The sequence below is a fragment of the Mirounga leonina genome, unplaced genomic scaffold (genome assembly GCF_011800145.1).
Source record: "Mirounga leonina isolate KUSES-001 unplaced genomic scaffold, KU_Mleo_1.0 Mir_166, whole genome shotgun sequence".
NCBI lineage: Eukaryota > Metazoa > Chordata > Mammalia > Carnivora > Phocidae > Mirounga > Mirounga leonina.
The window spans coordinates 12,460,332-12,483,798 of NW_023270418.1; the positions used below are offsets into that span (position 1 = coordinate 12,460,332).

A 23,467-nucleotide genomic window follows, 5' to 3' on the forward strand; every position below is an offset into this window, starting at 1 on the left:
TGTTTGCTTGGAGGTAGGGTGTGGAGGAGCAGGGACAGAAAGCAGCTTAAAAATTTGCAGTCTTTTTAATCTGTTATTTAAATTTTTGTGTTTTCTAAATTTTTCTTGTTTTTTTTTTTTTATGGTTATTTGTTACTGGTTTTTTATTAAGTAATCTTTATGCCCAATATGGGACTCAAACTCACAACCCCAGGGTCAAGAGTCCCATGCTCTACCAGCTGAGCCAGCCAGGCGCCCCTTAAGTCTGTTTTTTTTAATCTACACGCTCTTGATTTTCCAACTTGCTGCCCTTTTTGAGATGAAAAGCCTCTCTCAAATCTGCTCCCCTCTTTCCTCTAAGACCGTGCTTCCTTGACACATGCCCAGTTCTAAATGCTTTTCTCCCCTTCTCTCAGGGCAATTTTTTCCATGTTGGACCTCATGAAAGTAGACATGGCGAACTTTGCTGTCACTAGCATTAGGCCGCATCTCATGCAGCAGTCCGTGGACTACGAAAGGAAGAAGTTTCAACAGCTTTTGGAGAAGCAGCCAAGTACGTCTAATGCTTTCTGGTGTCCTGCACTCTGTTCTTCCATTTCAGGGCTGTAGCAGGTTGCACAATGATACTGTTTACAAAATAAAACTAAAATTTTGTATGGGAGTGTTCTGATTTCAAGACCGAAAAGCACAAGACTTTGAACTTGACAATTGACAAGCAAGAGAAACAGAAGTAGAATATAAGAAAAATTTAAAAGAACAAAGAAGTCCTAAATTAATAGGTTTTTAATGAGAACACCAGTTTGGGGTAAATTGTATGCTTGGCCTTGATTTTTAAAACACGACCGACTTCTTGTGACTATTTAACTCACTTTCCCCTCTCTTGGAGGTACATGAAGAAATTTTACTTTGCCTCCGTTCTATATGCAGAAAATCTTACTGGATTTTCTTCCTGGATACCCAGAAAAAGTCTCATTTCCATAAGCCTCTCCAACGATAGCAGGAGAACAGAGGACTATAGAATCCAAAACTGTGTTGCATTTCTAGGGTGCTTTTTTTCGGGGTGGGGGTTCTGCATCGACAGCTGATGTTCCTGGTAAATTACAGCCTTCAGATCCAATTTTTTTATTTATTTAAGATTTTATTTGAGAGCAAGAGAGAGCACGAGCGGGGGGTGGAGCAGAGGGAGAGGGAGAAGCAGGCTGTCCGCGGAGCAGGGAGCCCGATGCGAGGCTCGATCCCAGGACCCTGAGATAATGACCTGAGCCGAAGGCAGATGATCAACCAACTGACTCAGCCACCCAGGCGCCCCTGGATGGCTGCGAAATCCTCATTTATTATGAGTTCCATTTAGCCCCTAACTTGGGTGGTTAAAGAAGAAAATGGCAGTCTCTGGCTAGATTGTGTCGCCTGACCAGAATAGTTCATGCAGCGCCCGGAGCAGGTGTCCATCCAGCCGCAGACAGAGAAGGAGGGGTCAGGAAAGAGCAGAGCAGAAGAAACGATACCAAGAGAAGACTGGATGCTGTTCCCAGCACACACACACGGCGTGTGCCCAGGGCAGGTCCATGATTAGTATAATCCTCGCACCATAAGCCTACAAGGGGCGCACTATTTTTTTTTAACCCCTCTTTACAAATGTGGACATCAATTTTGAGAAATTTTTGACCAGAATGATTGACCACCCAGTTCACTTTCTCAGCCAGGGTTGTACTGCCCCTCGGGAGGCCTCCAGGCTGACCGTCTTCCAGGCCGAAGAGTCTTAGTGTGAGAGTCGGGTGCCGGCAGCCAAGGGCCCAGTGAAGGAGCCACCGCTGCAGGTGCTGAGCCGGCCAGGCTCCCCCTCCCTCCTCACATGTACAAGCTGCCGGGCTACGGAGTGTGCCGCCTGCAGCAGGCTGCGGCGTTGGCACAGGGGCATCCTGCAGCCGTGTCCTTGGCCGCCCACTTGTCTTGAAGGTGACCTTCCCGGGCAGAGCCACAGCACGTTCCAGGAGCCGTCAGAGGGACTTCCTGTTCCAGATGCAGCAGAAGCAGCGTCCTCGGGGTGGCAGAGCTCCCCTCCCATGAGGCTGAAAGCAACCGAGCTTGATGGGAGACTCAGATCTAGACAAGGAAAAGGCCTCATTTTCAGTGTGGAGGATACTTTACACTGGGAAACTCTCTCCTGTGTCTCCTCCTGTCTCTGGGCAAGAATTTTTGCATCTCACTGAGCTGGAGTGATCAGAGCCCCCAGCCTTGTCTCCTGCCGTGGTCGGGGTGGGAGTGAAGCCCGTGTGTTTGTTGAACATCTGTAGGTGGCGAGGCCCACCATGTGCTTTGTATGCACGATCTTGTCTAGTCCTCGGAACTGCCTACAAGGTGGTATTATCCATCTCTTTATATTAGGAATCTGATCATTCTTAGCTAGTAATTTGCAATACTGTGATTTAAACCGAGTTTTATTTGATTCCAAAGTCTGTACTCTATATATACCACACCTTCAGGATGATCTTCCCTAAAGTCATTCCGAGAAGCATCCTTCCTGAGTGTCATAGTAATGTTCGCAGCCTTGTTTTTCACAGATTCCCTGGACTTTGTCACCCAGTGGCTGGAAGAAGCCGCAGATGACCTTATGAATCAGAAGTATAAAAATGCTCTGCCAGCTGGGGGAGGGGCCGCTGGCTCTGGGGACGGTCCCATGCCAAATCCTGTGGCTGTCCAGAATTATGCATACCTGAAGCTTCTGAAATGGGACCACCTCCAGAGACCTTTCCCGGAAGTAGGTGCTCCAGAGCAGTCTAACTGCTCATTTCTTTTTGTGCTGCAGAACTTTTAAAAAATAATAGTTTTGTGATGATACAATTCTCTTACCAGAAAATTTCCCCTTTTAAATTGAACAATTCGGTGGTTTTTAGTTTATTTACAGTTAGAGGACCATTACCACGATTTCATGTCAAAACATTTTCATCACCCAAAAAAGACCCTGTGCCCATTAGCGGTCACTACCCTTTCCCCCCTCCCATACCCCTAGGCAGCCACTAATCTACTTCCTGTCTCTATGATTTGCCTATTCTGGACATTTCGTATAAATGGGATCCTGCAATATTGGCCTTTTGTGTCTGGCTTCTTTGACTAAGCATAACGTTCCTCCAGGTTGTAGGATGTACCAGTACTTCATTTTATTTTTTTAAGATTTTATTCATTTGGGGCGCCTGGGTGGCTCAGTTGGTTAAGCGACTGCCTTCAGCTCAGGTCATGATCCCGGAGTCCTGGGATCGAGTCCCACTTCGGGCTCCCGGCTCAGCGGGGAGCCTGCTTCTCCCTCTGACCCTCTCCCCTCTCATGCTGTTTCTCTGTCTCTCTCTCTTTCTCTCAAATAAATAAATAAAGTCTTTAAAAAAAAAAAAAAGATTTTATTCATTTGCCAGCACAAGCAGGGGGAGTGGCAGGGAGAGGGAGAAGCAGACTCCCCGCTGAGCAGGGAGGCCGACTCGGGCTCAATCCCAGGACCCTGAGATCATGACCTGAGCTGAAGGCAGACGCTTAACCAACTGAGCCACCCAGACACCCCAGTACTTCATTTTTTTTTAAGTTGTATTTTTTTTACTCTAGAATATGCATAGTACAAAATTAAATACCAAAAAAAAAAAAAAAATCTTAAAAAAAATTTTTTTTAAGTAAGTGCTACACCCAGCGTGGGGCTCAAACTCCCAACCCCTGGATCAGGAGTTGCATAGTCCACCGACTGAGCCAGCCAGGTGCCCCAAAATTCACTGTCTTTATGTGTGCAGTTCAGGGCATTACGAACTTTCTCATGGTTGGGCCACCATCACCACCATCCTTCTCCAGAACTTTTCCATCTTCACAAATTCAAACTCTTAAAATACCTTTAAACACAACTCATGCCTCCCTCCCCCTTGCCCCTGGCAACCCCCATTCTCCTTTGTGTCTCTGGATCTGATGACTCTAGGTGCGTCATCTGAATAGAATCTTAACAGTATTTGTCCTTTTGTGTCTGGTTTATTTCACTCAGCGGCTTGTCTTCAAGGTTCATCCATGTCATGGTGTGTGTCAGCGTTTTCTTTTTAAGGCTGAACGATATTCCAGTGGTTGTCCCACATTTTGTTGAGTCGTTCATCAGTTGATAGACATTTGGGTTGCTTCCACTTTTTGGCTATTGTGAATTGTGCCGCTCTGAACGTTTGTGTACAGGTTTTGGTGGGGGCACATGTTTGCAGTTCTCTTGGGTGAATACTTAGGCTGAGAATTGCTGGGTCACACGGTGACTCGGAGTTTCTCTTGGAGGAACTGCCAGGCTGTTTTCCTGAGCAGCCACCTCCCTTTCCCGTCCCCCAGCAGCGTGTGGGCCTCCCGGTGTGTACTGCTGAGCCGCTCTCCTGTTTTTACACAACCTGCTTACAACCGTAACAGTGATGTTGCTTTTCAGTTTTATCTAAAAAATACTGCTTCCCATTCCATGTGGAGCATAAGAAAATAAATAAAAGTTTTTCACAATAAGTACTTCTAACTGCAGTGGTCCTTTAAGAAGACCGACAAGGATTTCCCCCATTTTGTCTGTAACCTGCTGGTTTGGTGTGTAGACTGCCTCATTTTTGAGGGCACTCAGGCTTTTTATCTCTAGCCTCAGAACCTGCTACTTCTCTAAATCTTTCTCCTCTGAGTTCCTATTTTTCCTTTCAAGACGCTGTAAGCCTAAGGCTTCATTCACTCTTGGCTCTGAGTTCCCTGTTTCGCACCAAAGGAGGCTCTAAATAAAGAGGGTGAACAGGTAGGGGAGGCTCTGTTCTGAATAGTGGCACATTCTCTCCCGGAGGGCAGTTCGCAGCCTGACATTTCTTTTAAAAATACCGCTGTGGGGAAGATGGTGTTTCTCATTGGACACCGATGTCTATCCTGAGGGTTGATTGTTGGAAATCTTTTGTATCCTAAACCCAAGTCCTGTACAAAGCTGGGATGCTGCTGTGTCACCGAGTGAAGTCAAGGAAGAGGCTGGGTCTGTGGAAGCATTTCTGTTTAACAACAGAGGGTCCTGAATCTTCAAAGATAGTTTTCACTGCTTGAGAAGAATTCTAGGCTAAGACCCTAAATTGTTAAATGTCTTGATTTGGTGTGTCAGTCTCTTATAGCAAGACTAGTCCTTAACATTTATTTGGTTCACCTGTAAAAACTCCCATCGGAAGGTGTATTCGTCAGCCCTTCCAGTGTTCTTTCCTGCATCCCACGCAGGGCACTTTGGCCTGGTAGGATGCATGGGGGAATGCAGTCAGGGAAATCCACTCACTGCTTTCAGGGTGGCTTTGGATTGTTTTCTGTCATCCCTCTTTTCTACTTACTGTTTCTTTTTCATTTTCTTTATTCACTCACCGATTCTTGAGGGCCTCCTTTGTGCTAGTGAGGGGGACACCAAGGTGAATCACGTAGGCTCTCCCTTCAAGCAGCTTCTCCTCTCCTTCCCTCTGGGGGCTCTGGCTGGAGAGCCTGGCTGCCCGGTTTGCTCTGGACGGGGGGCGGGGGGTGCTGCTGTTCGCAGGACTTGGGAGTTCCAGTTTTAAAGCGAGGACAGCCCTGGACAAACTGGGATGAGTTGGTCACTCTAGCTCCATATCTCATTACTCTTTTCCTGTCTCATGACAGAACTCCCAGTTACTGAGTGTTGGCTCTGCCAGCCCACTTTAGATCCATGGCCAGCCCCGTGAAGCAGGAATCCGTTTTGCACAGGGCTCCGAGGGTTGGAGAACTTGGTGTGAGGTTATACTGCGTTTCCGTGGCCATCTGCCTCCTGTTCTTAGTGAGAGTGCTCTCTGGCAGTCTTCCTAAGGAGCAAGGGGCTCTGAGGGGGAAGGATGATTCACGCATGACTCCCTCAGCTCTGAAATGACTAGAAAATTCTGAGGGCACCTGTGGAGGCCTGTGTGGGGCTATAGCCCCACCGCCCCCTGCTGGCCAGCCTGCATCTCCCGCTCAGGGATGATTTCTGTCGTCTCCATTACAGACCGTTTTGATGGACCAGGCTCGCTTCCAAGAGCTCCAGCTCCAGCTGGAGCAGCTCACCATTCTGGGAGCCGTGTTGCTGGTCACGTTCAGCATGGCAGCCCCAGGAATTGCCAGCCAGGCCGACTTTGCTGAGAAACTCAAGATGATCGTGAAGGTTCTGCTGACAGATGCGCATCTGCCGTAAGTGGCCCCTGTGGGACAGCTGGGAGGCAGCGGGTGGCCGAGAGCGGCTGCAGGGGGGTCTCCCGGTGTGGGGACGCCCCGGGGCCGCTCTCTAGGAACTGAGAGGAAACCTTGCTCCCTGGTTTTTTCACCCCAGCAGAACTGATCCGGGTTCATACAAACGGCGTTAGAGTCAATTCTAGGGTCCACAAGGCTCTAGGAGAGTGGCTTTCACATGTTTAGGCCCAGGACCCACAGTAAGAAATTCATTTTCCGCTGTGACCTAGTACACACTTCAAGCACACATGTAACTGAAATAAAAACTTCACAAAGTGAAATTTAATCTGAACCATGCTTAACACAAATTCTTATAACATTAAAAAAAAATAAAAAAATACTGGTTGCTGCCCACTGAAATGCTCTCACAAGCCCCTAACAGTTTGGGCGGCACGGCCCTGGGAAAAGTCCTCTAAGAAGCAGGCGGCGTCCCCCCCGAGTCGCTGGGCCGTGAGCAGTTCTGTGCCCTTGCCTGCTCCTCGCGGCCCCCAGTGCTGCGTGTAAATGCCTCAGTTCATCGGGCAGCACGAGGCCACCCCTGCGGAGACGTCCGCTCGGGTCCGTGTGGTTCCCAGCCTACAGGATATTCTCTACTGGTCAGAAGTAAACACGGCCTCTGACAGGGCCCAGTTCAGAGGATTCCTGGAGGAGAATGTCCCCAGACTTTCTCATCCTTACGAGACGGGGGCATTTTCCTGCCGAGTTTGCACAAAGCGTGCCCGTGCTCGGTGTGGTGAGGGGTGTGTGCACATGCTGGGTTAGGCCGGGAGGGGTTTGCTGAGCTGAGGCCCTGGCACGGGGGCAGCCCTGGGCTGTCACCGAGGTCCTCCCGCCCCCTGGCAGACCGGTTGTCTACTGCTTAAAGCTACCGGTGAGGGGCCCTGTCTGGCACTTCTTCAGGGGGGGTCCCGCCCTGCGCTGCAGTATCCACCCTGGCTCTCGGGTTGGCACAGAGTTGGTACTAGCAGGGAGTCCCAGGGCTTGCACGTTTGCTCCCACAACTCCTGCTGTACCAAGGGTTTAGGCCCAGAACAAAGGCCTTACAGGAAACCCACCAGCAGGAGGGCTCCCCACCGATACTCCAGGAGAGCCTGAGCGCTCTGAAAAATCAAGGTGCTCATTTTTTTTAACTTCAGGATTTCAATGTTACTTTTTTAAAGTAGTTAATATGTTCCCATGTTTCACAAATCGAAAGGGACCGAAGGGTATCCAATGAAAAGTTTCTCTCCCACTCCTGTCCCACAGCTCCCTGATTCTGGATTCTTGCGTATTACTCAGTGGCATTCAAGATTTCAGGCTTATTTCAGCACACAGATGCTAGCAAGAAGTTGGGTTTGGGGTTGTTAGCGCTGGTATAGTCTCAGCCCTTCCCTTCCCACTGTCCTTTCTAGGAGAGAGAGAGAGAGAGAGAGAGAGGGTCTCCTGAGTCAGGTGTCCACAGCCTGGAAGGTTGGGGGCAGGGAAGAGAGTCCTAGACTTTCTCTTTGAACATGTCAGTCTATGAACTGACTCAGATTGTGACTCTTATCAGGGCTTGGGCTCTTAACTTGGCTTGAGCTGGGTGGATGTGCACTTTGCTTATGGGCTCTTTCCTCCCTGCCTTCTCCTTTCCCTTCTGTACTCTAGCTCCTTCCATCTGAAGGACGCCCTGACTACCATTGGGGAGAAAGTCTGCCTGGAGGTGAGCAGCTGCCTTGCCCTGTGTGGGCTCACCCCCTTCACCACGGAAAAGGAGGCCGTGCTCAAGGGCCAGATCCAGGCTGTAGCCAGTCCCGACGACCCCATCCGCAGGATCATGGGTACGTTTTGGGGGGAAAGATGGGCAGCAGGGATGTGCCCTTGGAGGGGCTGGCAGACCAGCCCCTCTGAAGAAATCTAGAAGGCTTTGATAGGTTATGAGTGCTGATGAGTGAGGAGAGAGTGAGTAATCACCACCAATGAGCATGACCCAAAGGTCTGGACAAGTGACCAGGCAGCTGTCATTGTTCTGAGGGCTCTGACTTTGGAATCACAGGCTTTGTTCAGAACCCTGCTCCAGCACTGTGAGGTAATAGAAAATATAAGTATTGGTCTCTGCCCCTGTTCCCAGCACAGGGCTCCTAAAATTCTTGTAATTTCCTAAGTGATAAGAGCACTAAGCGCATCTTTTGTTCTAAGATTGGTCTTTGACCTGGATCCTGACACAGAGCTCTTAAATCCTTTGGAATTTCCTGGGTGATAGGAGTGTCTTTTGTTCTAATGAGGCAACTCTGGGTGGGCTCTGAAAGACCAGGCCATGATTAGAAGGCTGGAATTTTCAGCCCCGCCCCCCCCCCCCCCATTCCCCAAGAAAGGGGAGGGGGGCTGGAAATGCCTATGATGAAGCCGCCATAAATATTCCAGAAGTACAGGGTTCCGGGAGCGTCTGGGTTATTCATGTAATGGGAGGGTGATGGGCCCCAACTCCACCAAAGCTCCTGCCCTCAGGACTCTCCCAGACCTCACCCTATGTGTCTTTTGTTCTGGTTTTCATCTGTATCCAAATCCTTTATTATGTAATAAGCTAGTAAACATACGTGTTTCCCTGAGTTCTGTGAGCTGTTCTAGCCAATAATCAAAATCCAGGGGCGAGGAGGTCATGGGACCCTCCAGTTTGTAGCCAAATCAGACGGAAGCTGTGGGCGTCCTGGGGACCTACTACTTGCAGTTGGCTTCTGAAATGGGGGTGGGGGGGCAGCCTCGTGGGACTGAGCCCCTGGCCTGTGGGATGTGAAACTCCCTCCAGGTAGTGTCAGAATGGAGTACAATAGTAGGACACCCTGCTGGTGTTGCAGAGAATCGCTTGGTGTGGGAAGCCCCTGCCCTCGCCCACATCTGTTACAGGCGTGTTTGGGATGTGTGGTGAGAATGAAGGAGGATCCGGGGTTTTCTTCACAAGCACCTGCTGTGTGGCTTGAGCAGGTGACCGGATGCTCCAGGTTCCTCATTTCTAAAAGGGATAATACCGGGGCGCCTGCGTGGCTCAGTCGTTAAGCGTCTGCTTTCAGCTCAGGTCATGATCCCAGGGTCCTGGGATCGAGCCCCGCATCAGGCTCCCTGCTCCGCGGGAAGCCTGCTTCTCCCTCTCCCATTCCCCCTGCTTGTGTTCCCTCTCTCACTATGTCTCTCCCTGTCAAATAAATAAATGAAATCTTTAAAAAAAATAATAAAAGGGATAATACTGACAACCCTATACAGTTGCTGGGAAGACCACAGGGCATGAGGTCCATAAAGTGCTTATCAGAATATCCGTAGCCCATTGCAAGTACTTGCTAGAGAGGAGCTATTATTAAAAAGATTACTGTGTTAGCTGTTACTCTTCATCATCCCAGCCATAGCACTGTGGAACATTCTGTTTGCTGTTGCTGGTTGATCGAGGAATACAGTGGTCATCTAATTTGGGGGCACCTGGCTGGCTCAGTCAGAGCACGTGACTCTCGATCTCGGGGTTGTAAGTTCAAGCCCCACGTTGGGTATAGAGATTACTTAAAAATAAAATCTTTAAAAAATTTTTTTCATCTAGGGGCTCCTGGGTGGCTCAGTTGGTTAAGCGTCCGACTGTTGATTTCGGCTCAGGCCATGATCTGAAGGTTGGGGGATCGAGCCCGGAGGTGGGCCCCACACTTAGCAGGGAGTCTGCTTGAGATTCTGTCTCTCCTCTCCCTCTGCATCTCCCCCGCAACTTGGACTTGTTCGCTCACTCGCTCTCTCAAATAAATCTTTAGAACATTTTTTCATCTAATTTTTAAAACTCCTCTATTTCTCTTTAGTGTATTTAATTTTGAAGTCATTCTTTAGCTTCTTTATGAAACTAAATAGGTGTTCAACATAGAAATAATGAATAGTTAGCAGGCTTCAAGCAAAAGCTGAATGACCTGTGGTTATCAGATTTCCGGTTGGAGTAGAGGCTGAACCAGTGACCTGAGCCGGCTTCTAACACTATGACTTCCTTTTTATCCTTAAGTAATATTTGATGGAAAAAGTTACAGGGATTGACAGTTTTTCAAAATGACTTCATCCCAGCCCTGCATTGGTCACGATGTTGTCTGTGGGTCACTCAGGAGGAGCCTCTTGCAGATAGAAGGACCATCAAGATTAATATTAGTGACTTTGGTAGAGATGCAGGAACGTGCCGTAAATAGACTGCCGGCTAACAAGCTGCTCCACGTCCTGCCATGTTGGGTGCTGAGTAACAGGTGGTCATAGACCTGGAGCTAAAAACCCAGCCCTGGGGTAGGAATGATCCAAGGATCTCCAGTTCCGCGTGGGGCTTCCAACTCTGAGAACCTTAGAAAACCAAACTAACTTGGCAACAGGGGTAATGGGACCCATCTGGTCAGCAGTTGCTTTGTCACTGTGTATTGGGGTCTGAAGGGCGTAGGTCATTTGCACCCGAGAGGGTCCCACAGGCGTGCAGTTTGAAAGAACTCGGTGAATATAAATGCCCCTATTGCTTTTGTTAAGAAAATCTGTAAGGGTTGATGAGGACCATGCAAAAGCGTCCTAGAGAGGAATGGCTTAAAAAGCAGCGCAACCTGAATTATTCCTCAATAGTACAAGTTGGCAGGTGGCCACACCTCCGTGGCGGCGTTAAAGAAGGATGTTCACGCTGCTTACATGTGGGCTTGGTGGGAAAAGCTCACAGACTCACAATGCTAGAATCTTCTTTTTCCATTTCTGAACTTATAATTCCTGCTTTACCCCCCATCTCCCCTCCCCCCCACCCCGGGCCCCGTTTTTTATGTGCTCTTCAGCAATGGTTCATGGTGGTCTCAGTGTGTCTTTCTCCTCAGAGCAGGACCTGTCAACACTTCAGTCTCCTTGTATTGATTCACACATTTATTCTTCCTTTCCAAATGTATTTTGAGCTTCTCCTGGGGCCAGGTCTCCTGCCAGGCCATGGGCTGAGTGCTGGGGCGGGGGGGGATGACAAACAGGATAAGCGTGCTTCTACCCTCGTGAAACTAACCATCTAGAGCTGGAGAGGAAGTGTTCTAAATGGACTGAATGTTCGAAGTGCACAGTGCTGTGGGTACCTGGTCTAGGGGGTGGGCAGGGAGGACTTCCCGGGAAAAAGGATGTTTAAGCTAAAAACTGAAGCATAATCAGAAGTTTGCAGATTCACCCTGAACAAGAAACAACTGCTTTCTTTCCTATCACAGATTCCCGAATCCTGATCTTCTTAGAAAGCTACCTTGCCTCGGGTCATCAGAAGCCATTGCTCACGGTCCCTGGGGGATTGGGTCCAGTTCAGAAAGAGCTGGAAGAAGTTGCTATTAAATTTGTCCGCCTGGTCAACTATAACAAGATGGTCTTCAGTCCCTACTACGATGCCATCCTCAGTAAGATCCTTGTCCGATCCTAACACGTGTGCGCTCTAGGCCGCAGTAGTATTAGCTTCTTGGTACAGAATACCTATTCTCAACTCTAGTGCTGCTTTGGAAAATGGCTATTTAGTACATTTCTATATAACAGCCCTGATTCCAAAAGGAAGAACACTGTGTATCACTGTTGAAAAGAGTTGTTGAAAAAGGCACTGAATTCTAGTTTGAAGGTTTGTATTTATGAGTGCAAGTTTACAAATCAAGAAGCTTCTTGTTCTCTTAAGTTTGAGGTAGCACTCCGCTTTTAAACGGTAGACTGCCGTGTGTCTCCACTGACTCTGTCCTGATTCGAGCTGCCTTGTCTTCCCCACGGGGCTGGGGCCTCTTTTCTGCCATCTGGGTAGTTTTCCTTTCAGACACCCGAGAGGATCTGCCAGCCACCCAAGAAAGAGTGACCAAGCCATGTCCGTGTTGAGACTCATGCCCCTCCCTGGCACCGACCCTCACTCTTCCCTCCAGCTATTTTGTGTTAGAAGGGCTATCCCTAGTCTTACTGCCTGCCCCCAACCCCAGTGATGGCGTTCTCCCTGCCTGGCCTAGCCAGAGCCCCTGAGCGCCAGAGCCCTTTTGTTCTAGAGGGGAGTTAATTGATTTTAAAAAGCTTATTCTTTTATACAGAATCATTCCTGAGTCTGGATGATAGCAGTTATGACTTCTGGGATCTAGAGAAAGGAAATTCTTTGACTTTTAAGCTTTGAAAGTTAAGGAGGAAATATTTTTTTAAACAGTATATACGTTGGTGTAATTTAAAAGACAGATGTCTGGAGTTTTTACTGAAAAATTCACTGATACAATGCACAGATGTATTGATTGGATTTGAATTTCAGAAATAGATTTAAGTGTTTTCAGATAAAATAGTGTATAGTGTAAGCTCACTTATTTCTTGGATAAGGAAGTCTTAGAAAATCCCTGGTTTTAGAGCAGTATTTTTTTGAGGAACTTAGTGACCAGAATTCCTGACATATCCTGTGGCTGAAAGGGTAGCTGGAGTCTCACAGATGACCTACTCTGTTAAAAAAAAAAAAGTAAAGGCCTGCGTGCGTATGTGCGTGCGTGTTTCAGACAGGGACATTATATTAGAAGCACAGCCATGAAGTTGGGAGTGAACTCCAAGTGCGGGAACAGCACAAGGCAAAATAATGCAAGGAATCCCTTAAAGCGGTGAGGGCTATGGTGGGGCGGGAGGCAGGCGTGATGGCAGGCGTGGTGGCAGCCTACTGGAGGAACGTTCGCTCCGTAGACTATCGAGTCATACCAAGCTTCAGGAGAGGGTACGCTTATGTTGGGGGGACTGTGATTTCTCCAAATACATGCTACAAACTGTGTTCTAATGGTGTTTTCTACTTGCAGTCAGAAATGTATGCTGCATTATGTGGTCTGAAGTCCTATTATTAAACTTTATACTCAAGGACAGATCTTCCCTGGTTTCATTGGAAGGGAATAAAAGTTCAATAAGTAGAACTTTTAAAGAACAAAATCACATCTTTTATAGTGTCTTCAAATGAGGTCACTTCTGGAATTGTTTCTGGAGGTAAGGTTGCTCTGTGGCAGCTGTGCTTGTTGGTCATGTGGTACCCCTCTCCCCCCAGGCTGAGAAGCCCGAGCACTCTAAGTGAGCACCATGCCCAACACGGGCCTTGAACTCACAACCCCAGGATCGGGAGTCACATGCTCTCTGACCCAGCCTCCAGCCACCTGCCCCCGCCCCCCCAAGCACTCTTTTGCCTGCCTCAGCCTCCGAAAGTGTTTGGGGTTTAGTGCCGCTTCCGCCAAGGATGAAGGGGAAGAGCTTTACCCCCTAATACACAGGGTGGATCAGCACTTCCTGTAGTCACTCTTTCTAAATTTTAATTCTTTTTTTTGTTTTCTTTTCTAAGGGTTAGCTTTTTACAAGATTTGACTTTTTTTTTTTTTTTTTTGCCCCTCATGGGGTCCTAAATTCAGAGTTAAGTTTGTACCATCTGAAATCTTGATGCATATTTTACAGGGACTCACACAGACTCTCATGCCACCCCCCCCCCCGCCACCGTGTCCACTGGTGGAGTTCTCCAAGTGGCAAAGCCAAGAATGAAGGAGGCAAAGTTCAGAATCACAATATTCATATTGAATTGTGTTGTTGTTCTTTGAAGATAAGTGAGCTACTTTCTTCTTGGAATCTCATAGGATTATCACTAAAGGCCAGGAAAATTCATTTAGTCACTCAGGAAATGTTTGCTGAGCATCTCCTTGTAATCTCCCCCCTTCCCCAACCTGCAGTTCTCCCTCCAAGATATGTATCCTTTGGAGCAGAAATTATCCTTCAGAATTGACCTGGTTCTATGTAATGCATTCTGATTGGATTTGCCATGATTTTCTATCTAACGGGTTTGTGGAAACAAGCGTCTTTTAGGGGAGTGCTAGGTTTATTTGGTGGTAGTACTTTACTGTGGATAGAACTGAGCGCCTTGAGAGTTGGGTCCATCATAGCAGGTGTGTTCGATTTATCTGATGGCCTCACGAATGAATGAATGTCCAGAGCAGGAACTGCTACTTTGTCAGCTCTCGGTGGGGTGGATGGATTCTCAGCCTAGAAGTTTTTTGAAAATCTCATTACGTTTAAAGCAAGCTGTACCATGCGATTGTTTATGTAACCATATAACCCGACTATAAATATACTTCAGGTAAGGACGGCTTACCGATTAAATGCAGTAGGCAGGTGCCTCAGAGTTTTTTTCTCTGAAGAAAAGTTATGAGTAAGTCTGACACAGCAGGGATATAATGTGCACACGCTGGCTGACGATTAATGGGTTATTTAGCAGTTCTGTTTTTGTGGAGGTGCTTATGTTCATCTCTCTAAAACCCTAAGATTCCTGGGAATAAAGAGGTGTTGCCACACCACCATTCCTGCTGAGTTGCAAAGGGAATGAATAGGTGTTTGCTGTTTGATTTCCAGTGACTTTTGGCATGCTCTGGTTTCTGTGTAGAATGTTTGTATTAATTTTCATTTTGAGGCCGGGTGGTAGAGTGGAAAGACTGGGAGCTGTCAGGAAACCAGAGTTCTGACCCCATTTCTGTTACGTACTAACTGGGGCAAATCAGGACCTATTTCCAGCACATGTAACATGAAAGGACTAGACTGGATCTTTGAACTGCTTTCCAATCCTGACATTCTGTGATGTGTCTCATTTGAGTAACGTAAGTACACTGCAGTAGGATCGTGCACAGAGCTCCTGATTTAGAGGGCGGCCTGGGTTGGAGTCCTTCCTCTCTTGCCTTCTTACTGGCTGTGTGATATTGGGCCAGTCATTGTCCCTCGGGCCCCAGCATTTTCATCTGTAAAACGGGGAAACGACTCATTGACACTTGCTGTGAGGATTACATTTGATAATGGATATTAGAATGCTTTGTACATGGGAAAGGACTATAAATAGGAGGAGAGCATATAACCGTCTCCCCGTAGGTGTACCTGTGTCTGTGCCCAGCCTCCCTTCAGTCAGCGTATTCTGCGGGCTGGACGGAAGGGTTTCCTCCTGTCCTGGGACTCGTACTTTCTTCTGTCATCTCTTCTGTACTAAAGCTGCAATCTTCCCTTTGCTCCTCTCCCTGCTTCCACCGCCACCCCACTGATTCCTCCCCACCTCACCTCTGTATTATTTGAACCAAATGAATTCATGAGTGAACAAATGAAGGACGGCAGATGATGGGCTATGAAACTCCTATTTAAGGGCACTTATCTCATTGAAAACATAATCTAAATAAAGAACCACAATGATGTTTGCAATTGTGTCTTTATATTGGATTTTGTATTCTTTTTTTTTTTTTAAAGATTTTATTTATTTATTTGAGAGAGAGAGAATGAGAGACAGAGAGCACGAGAGGGAAGAGGGCAGAGGGAGAAGCAGACCCCCCCCCCCCCCCCGCTGAGCAGGGAGCCCGATGCGGGACTCGATCCCGGGACTCCAGGATCACGACCTGAGCCGAAGGCAGTCGCTTAACCGACTGAGCCACCCGGGCGCCCTGGATTTTGTATTCTGTAACTGTTTTGTTCGTAGCGCTCAAAACAACTTCATGGAACGGAGGAGATACTCTGTAAGCTCAATAAGCTCTTTTAATCTGTCAAATGCTCACTGATCCTTTCTGAAATAGAGCCCCGGAAATAAATGTCTGGAGCCTAAACGGGCAGGATTTCGTTGCACCTGGCCCTGCTGGGGGTTTCTGTTTATATCGCCTTCAGAACCTAAGAACCAGGACTCATGTGTAGGCCTGGTTTAGGTTTGAAATCACATGTGTCTGGAGTTAGTAGCACTAGTCACATTTCACCATTTTTACGTTTTATCTGAACTAAACACCGAGAAGGGTATAAGATTAACTTCTGACTTTAAGAGCAACCCCAGAATTGAAGAAGCTCCTTCATTTCTGTCGTTTTCATTCCTGCCGCCTCTGCTTTCTGAAGTTGTCTTCGTTGTGCTAAAAGCAGAACTCTGGTCAGGGCTCAGGGAGGAAAATTTAGAAAATGGATGAATTGTTTTTCTTGACTTTTATTCCCAAAGCTTGGTAAGCTGACCCTTTTGTTGAATATGTAAGATTTTACTTAGGTCAGGAACATGGTTATCTGTTTTGTTACTTCATATAAATGATCTGTTAGGACTTCTGAATTTTTTATCAAATAGAACTTCACTTAAAAAAATAATAATAAATAGAACTTCATTTGCTGAGTGTCAGGTGAGAGGACTACCGACATTAATGAAGTTTGCTTTGGGAACTGAAATGTAAAAAACAAACTTATGAATATGGTAAATACGTTTTTACTGTCATATAAATGAACTCTTGGTTTTACATGCTAAGCGTAGGCCAATAGAGGGTTATAAAATTACCAAATAAATTCATAATTATTGACCAAGGTTAATATGCTGACAAAAGTGTATTTTTTCATTCTTTTCTAATGGTACAAATTTGGTTGTTGAGTTTTACATTTACTAGGTCGCTACAACCTTTTACTTTACTGGACGTGGCAGCACAGATCAAACTTCTTACTTGAAATTCAGTGCTAAAGGCTAGAGTTTGATGTTGTTCAGGAAGGACTTAGAGTCCTTACATCTTACCTGGTTCTAGAGTTCTCTAGAAAATGTCATTGCTTTTATAAGAAGGAAAAATATGGATATCTTCTGAAAATTTCTGGGTCTAGCACTACGGATATAGGAGAGTTCCTGGACAAGTGGGACCGGCTGTATGAGCAGACGTCTGCACATTAGAGTTCCAAAAGTGCGTGCGGATTTCTAACATCATGCGACTTGATCAACTGTGTCTACAAAAGGAATGATCAAATAATCATGTTAAAATCTAAAAATTCATAAAGTATCTATAGCAGAACATTAGAAAATGGTTTCTCCTAACATTCCTTTTTGTGTTTAAAAATCAAATAACATTCAGGGGAAAAACATCTTAGAAATAAATGCAGTAGGAACAGTTACAATACACAATGGCTACTCAGTGGCACTTCTCATCAAGGTGGGTGCGCGCGTGTTTTCTTTCTTTTTTTTTTTTTAAAGATTCTATCCACTTATTCATGAGAGACAGAGAGAGAGGCAGAGGGAGAGAGAGGCCGAGGGAGAAGCAGGCTCCCAAGGAGCAGGGAGCCTGACGCGGGACTCGATCCCAGGACCCTGAGATCATGACCTGAGCCGAAGGCAGACGCTTAACCATCTGAGCCACCCAGGCGCCCGCGTGTTTTCTCTTTATTACAAGGCTAAAAAAGTCATTGTTCATGCATTCACGTAGCTTTGTTTTGTCGTCCACGTAGACGTTATTACAGATCATTACAGGCATTTGAAGCCATTTGTCTTTAAAACACTACCCAAGGTGGCTGGGTGAGGGACACTGGGGAGGGCACGTGCTACGGTGAGCGCTGTGAACTGTGTAAGACTGATGAGTCACAGACCTGTACCCCTGAAGCAGATAATACAGCATATGTTAATAATAAATGGGGGAAAAAAACCAAACACTACCCAAAGATAGCAGTTCAGGAGAGATTCTGCCCCTCTGTATTTTAACGCCCGGGAAGCTATTTAGTCCTACTTGTGCCTTTCAGATCGTTTTGATGATAACCATATTAAGAAAAACTATACAGCTTAAAAATAATACTTAAGAGGATAACAAAATCTGAATTAGAGCCAGCTGACTTTGTTTATAGGCTATTTTAGCTTTAATGGGAAAATACGGGAGACACATGTTTGTGAATTATGTAAATATCAAGATAACGTTTTTTCCATTACAAGCAAGAGTTTTATAGAAATATCTGAAGCTGGTTTTAAAATGTATTTAGTTACGTTTGAATTCAAACTCTAAACTGCATACCCAATATGTAAGAGTTTCTTTATAACTGTGATACTTCCTCCCCCCCCCCCCCCCCCCGCCCCACCTTCCTTTTAGCTTTTATTCTGAATCACAACCCTTAGGCTCAACTAGTTTTCTGTCTAGTAGTTTTTCTAGAAATGAGTCAAGAGGACATAATGTTGCTAACGAAGAGCGAAACCGAATTCTTGGGACTTATAATTTAATGCTATCTGTGTGTAGCTCTTGAGCACTGAGTACCTTCTGAAATATATTTGTGAGAGCAAGACAGTGGGTGGTTAAAGGAATTCCCACACTTTGCTTTTTAAGAGACACGAAAGGTAATATATCTGCCTCAGATTAATTGGGGGAAAGTACATTCATATTTGAGGATTTCTAAAATGTTTAATTTGCCTCTTAAAATTAGATCCCTCTGTTTTCAGTTAATACTGAGACCAGGAGAGGACAGGTAGGTAAGTATACATAAATACAAGATGACTTTTCTTTGGATTGGCATTTATTTTTAAATGGTATTGGCTGAATAAAGTAAGTAGCTATTTTAAATAAATTCTGAATGGAAGCAGCAGGAGGCATGACATTTTTGAGATCCTTTTATTTTTTTTAAAGGATTGTTTTAAAATTTTAAACTACAAAACTGATCCCATACATTCTGCCATAAATAAAAACAAACAATAAGGCAGACTCTACATAAGCAAACTGAGAACTGTTTTCAGAAAATGTGGTAAAATGCTTTACAATCATAAGCCATCCAGTTTTTAAAATAAAACTGTTGAAAACTCACAAATCTTCAAGCGGCACATACAAGACCCCCTTGAAGAGGGAACAAAATGTGGTTCTGCCATTTTGTGCTGTTCTCACATTTTTGAAAACCTAGTTTTGCTTAGAGCACAGGTCTGTTCCATGTTCTAAAATTCACACAGGTTGGTTGGTGGTTTTTCTTCCCAAGAACCATATGATAGAGGCACCAATGACATACGACTTTGTTTCCAAGAACCTTGTAACAAAGCATTGTCTCTTTTAAACATACGACTTAAGAGGCAAGAACGGAATCCTGGAGTTTTCTTGCAGAGCCCGGCTGGGGCCCGCTTCACCGAATTCGCTTCTGCTGCCGCGCTCGGTAGATGTCATGAACAGGGGGGACGACAGCTCCCTTTTCTTCATCGTCATCGGAATCCTCGTTGGGCCTCTTGACCGCCTTGGTGAGTACGGCGTTGCTCTCCACCGGGCCGTTCCCCTCGACGGCCAGCTCCGGGGCGCCGCCCGTGATGATCCGAACAGCTTCCTCAACAGCTGCGCAAACCACCCGGAAAGGAAGGACTGTTGGGGGGTGGGGAGGCCTGGGCGGGGGATGCTGCAGAGTCCGCCCCGGGGAGAGAGACTGCACGCGCTACTTGGGACACTTCATGGTTGCCTGCAGAGCCTACTATTGGCAGAGCAAGGGAGGGCACGAGTGATACTACATAAATAATTAAAGGAAAAGACCAAAGTGGCTCTTAAAATGACTTTCAGAAGCCCAGTGTCCTAGTTCGTGTTCCCACGACAGAAAAGATCTGCTTTTGTGATGTTTTACTCAGTGGCATTAGAATGTGAACGAGCCTCTCTGTACCGAAGAGGGTTTGACTGCTCTGAGGTTTCACTGTACTGCAAGATGGCTAGCTGGAGTTGGGAACTTCAGTGCCAAAGAATAACAATCGCCTGCCTAGGAGACCATGTGAATTTGGCCCTAAAGCGGGGCTTTCGTCACTTACTATTTGGTATCTTGCATCTTCGGAAAATTTCCATCAGTTCATCCACTTGTACAAAAGGACCCTATTTTGACACAAATAAATTTTAATCTCCAACAATCTGACAAGTTAAAATCGCACTACTTTACATTTTCCGTGAGAGGCGAAAAAGCACATGATTATTATAACCCACAGAGCAAGTATTATCAAGAAAATAAGAGTAAACAAACCTGGAAGCAGATGGGAGGAGGGAGAAGTTTCATTAGAACGACGGCTGCAGGCGGCACTGGGAACACGCCCCCGGGAACAGGGTGTAAGCCGGGTGCTGTGACACAAGGGGAAGGGGGGATCAGACAGGATGGAAGAATTTCTAGACAGAGCTAAAATAAATCAGAAGTAATTTATATAGAGGGTTCTAAGTATTGCTTTGTTCTGGACATTTCAAATTGCTTTTACTGCTATACGTGTTCGGGCAACTACAGTGGAGGAGACAGGGCCGTCTCACCCCCATGGCCGCTGGGAGGCAGAAGAGTAAACAACCCAGTGGCAGAACTTCAGTTTTTGTCAAAGACCATTTCTAAGCCTCATAAATCATGTGTTCAGCAATCCTTTTTAAAGTCAGTTACTCAACGGCATGTTTAATCATAAGGGCCTTGTTCAAATAGGATCTAGAAGGGCCGCTACCCATTAGTAAGTGTAAATAACACCAAACAGCGTCACCGAAGTGAGTGTGCAGTTGTGCAGGTAATTTGTATGGAGCAGCATTTCTGCCCACACAGGTTACTAAAATCTGGATCGTTGAGGGTATTTTCGTTTTTAAAGACATTCTTAACTCCTCTTGCTTCAAAGATTACAGCCAAGTCACTTGTCATAGTGACCCTGAGTCTAATAATTAACCTGCAAGGGAAAGGTCACATCACTCCCCCCCACCTCTGGATTTAAATCAACAAACAGAGGTCTCAGTACTGGATCTAAAGTCATGGCTTACGTGCTAAATGTCGTGGCTGAAATGGAATCATCTGCTGAGTGTCTGGTTTGGGGTACTCTGGTTTTCTATCCACTTCATCTTTCAGAACAGGCACTATGGAAGGAGCTACAACTGGGTCTGGAATTATAGCTGCTAGCTTAGCACGGGAGACATCCTGAAAATGCAGAACACAAGAATCCTAAACCTGAAAAAGGGACTTGAAGTATCATTGTGCAATTCTACAATCTTGAGGATACACTGAATACCTGGGTTAAAACCACAGAGAACTGAGAGGGACAAGTTAGAATGTGACGGTAAAGACTATTAAACACTCAACAAGGAAAGCTACAAGGCTTTAGAGATGTGGTGTTTGATAACCTTGCCCTAACCCTGGTCAGGAATTGTTTGACTCAGTGCTGCTGGGTAGGACATCTGCAAGCTTTTTTGAGTAAACACCTGACTGGGCACCAGGAAGAGAGTGGGGCAATTTGTGAGAAAAATCTACAATTTTAGATATTTTTCTGACCCTTCCCTTCCACTAGAATTGAACAATACCAATTTAAGTGAAGCCCTACTTCATGAAAGCTAAAATAATCACTTAAACTAATTAATACAATTTTGTTAATGAAATAAAAAATTATTCCTAACATAGTTACAGGGAAGAAGGGACCGATATTGAGCAGCCACCCTTTGTCCAGTTTTCACCATTTATTCCCTCTTTGATGAGGCAAATAGTAACCTCTCCATTTTATAGAAGGAACTGAAGCTCAAAGAGGTTCTAATATTTCCAAGGTCTTAGAGCTAAGAAGTAGAGAAAGGACTGGGAGCACTGGCCTCTGACCACAAACCCACCCACCATCCTCTTTTTAGTTTATCAGCAGTGCCCCACCAGGGCTGAGAACAGTTCTCCAAGACCGGTTAAAAGGGACAGTATGGCCACCTAGCAGCGGGGCCCCGCCCCAGAGAAGTTCCTCTGCTGCAGGCGCTGCTGTCAGCCTGCCTGCCCGGAACCAAAAGAGCCCCTTTCGCCATCATCGACGCAGAAGAACATTTCACTTTCTCAACACTTGCTCATATGCACAGTTGGTGGCAGATCTCGGTGAGCAGGCCCATTGGGAACGGCTTTTTTCTCTTCCCCTCCCACATTATGTACACATGGGAGTATATTTAATCCTTCTCTCCCAAAATGAAAGAGTTGAAATAGAAATAGAAGATGGAGAATTCATATTGAAGAAGTAGTTCAACTTGGAAATAGTAAGAGCTCTATTTTCATTAATTTCCATTTTCACCTTGACGAAGTTGAAATAGTCCTTGCTAACTTCACATAGTGGTCTTAAAGGTCTTTTGCTTTTCCTTGAGAAGTTAAACTAGGAGCTGACCTTCCTGACCCCTGAGCAGTCACCCCTAGTTACAGAATAGGAAGATGGGACTGGCACGGAACTGGGGCTTCCATCAGTGAAAAGGTCTGAAGGTCAATTATGGGTCATTTTCCCCAAACATGTAAATCTGGTTCACACACCAGACGAGCAAGACACAGGCCCAAAGAGGCTGCTGAAGAGAATGATGGTCAAGAGCATCCTAATGCTGGTTGGCTTAAAGGGACCCAATCTAGGATCTTGTGGGTATCGCTTCCCTTTGGATTTCTATCTTGGTCTTTGTTTTCATGACACAGGAAAAAAAAAAAATCAAGAAATGACAGAACAATGTTTTTCTCAGCAAGGGCTATTTCTGGAGCTGCATGAACATTAACCTTTCCCCCGGGCCTAAACAGGTTGAGGGGCCAGATTTCTTAGGACTCAGTTGTCTATATAGAGGAGTTCAATTCCCAGATAAGCTCATTTCCTCAAGAGCCCCCTGAAGTACTGTGTTAAGATACAAATCCCTTCAGGAACTTTATGGACTTCTTAACAAGCTGTGAGGTTTCTTCATTATACCTACAGGAGCTACATTTGGTTTAGGATCTGTCAAAACACGTTCATGAGTTTTAAGAACTATTAGAAAAAACAGCACCTAAAATGACATTTTTTCTTCCTTCCACAATACCTTCATGTGCCCACCAGACAAGATACAGGGCACTGGCAATTACAGGGGAAGGCTGAAAGTGTTAAATCTCACTCTCGCATTTTGTTCAGTACTTTTGATACTCAGTGTTTCATAAACCCAAGGAAAATCCCTGAACTTTTTTCCTGTTTTCTGAAAATCTAAAACTAATTTCTATTTCAGAATTTCCTTTAGAGGGATGTGTTTCCATAAACTATTCTAAAACACGGGAAAAGTAGGGACACTACACACCTCTTGATCCTAAGTACATACCTTATAACCAAGCGCTTTTAGTTCACTCGCCGAGCAAGGATATAAGTCCATGAACTTATATCTGTCCACCAGTAAAGCTGTTTCTTTGCCTTCATACTCTTCTTTGAATGCTGTAAACCGTCTTTTCTCCACTTTGAGTATGCTAGCTAGATCACCAATGTTACTTTCGAAAGCTAGAAATCGGGCCCAGATTTCTCTGTAATAAATACAATCAGTACTTAATTATTCTGGGTTTGGAAGAGGGAGTCCATTTACAAAAAAAAAGCCTGAAGTTCCCTCCTCCCTTTTTTTAGTTAGAAAAAGCTCTTTTTTTAATTAAGATTTCCAAACTACAGGACAGTATAACAAATACCTGTGGGTCATCATCATCACCTAGATTTAATCATTGTTAATATTTTGCCATATTTGCTTCATCTTGCTTTTGCTTAAGTATTTGAAAGTAAGTTATAACACTTCACCCTGCACTCCTGTGTATTTAAGCCTCTTTTTGAGATTTTATTTATTCAGCGCACCTTCCTATCCCCTTGTGGTCAGTAAGA

The 23,467-nt window shown here is 45.6% G+C and overlaps 2 protein-coding genes across 5 annotated transcripts in view; one reads left to right on the forward strand and one right to left on the reverse strand.

Moving 5' to 3' along the window:
- TCP11L1 (t-complex 11 like 1) overlaps positions 1 to 15,354 on the forward strand; it is a 38,108-nt gene extending 22,754 nt beyond the window's left edge. For 2 of the 3 annotated variants that reach the window (XM_035012530.1, XM_035012531.1), the window contains 5 exons: positions 396 to 532; positions 2,541 to 2,737; positions 5,972 to 6,153; positions 7,819 to 7,991; positions 11,373 to 12,619. In XM_035012530.1, coding sequence (XP_034868421.1) covers positions 396 to 532; positions 2,541 to 2,737; positions 5,972 to 6,153; positions 7,819 to 7,991; positions 11,373 to 11,575 — 892 coding nt within the window. In that variant the 3' untranslated portion in view covers positions 11,576 to 12,619. Of the gene's footprint in view, positions 1 to 395; positions 533 to 2,540; positions 2,738 to 5,971; positions 6,154 to 7,818; positions 7,992 to 11,372; positions 13,126 to 13,581 lie in introns of those variants that run through there. The other variant, XR_004680692.1, reaches the window with a different exon arrangement.
- Positions 15,355 to 18,513: 3,159 nt separating this feature from the next.
- CSTF3 (cleavage stimulation factor subunit 3) overlaps positions 18,514 to 23,467 on the reverse strand; it is a 69,466-nt gene continuing 64,512 nt past the window's right edge. For both annotated transcript variants that reach the window (XM_035012534.1, XM_035012533.1), the window contains 5 exons: positions 22,929 to 23,124; positions 20,637 to 20,790; positions 19,879 to 19,973; positions 19,673 to 19,733; positions 18,514 to 19,214 (listed from right to left, as the gene is read on the reverse strand). In XM_035012534.1, coding sequence (XP_034868425.1) covers positions 19,012 to 19,214; positions 19,673 to 19,733; positions 19,879 to 19,973; positions 20,637 to 20,790; positions 22,929 to 23,124 — 709 coding nt within the window. In that variant the 3' untranslated portion in view covers positions 18,514 to 19,011. The remainder of the gene's footprint in view (positions 19,215 to 19,672; positions 19,734 to 19,878; positions 19,974 to 20,636; positions 20,791 to 22,928; positions 23,125 to 23,467) is intronic.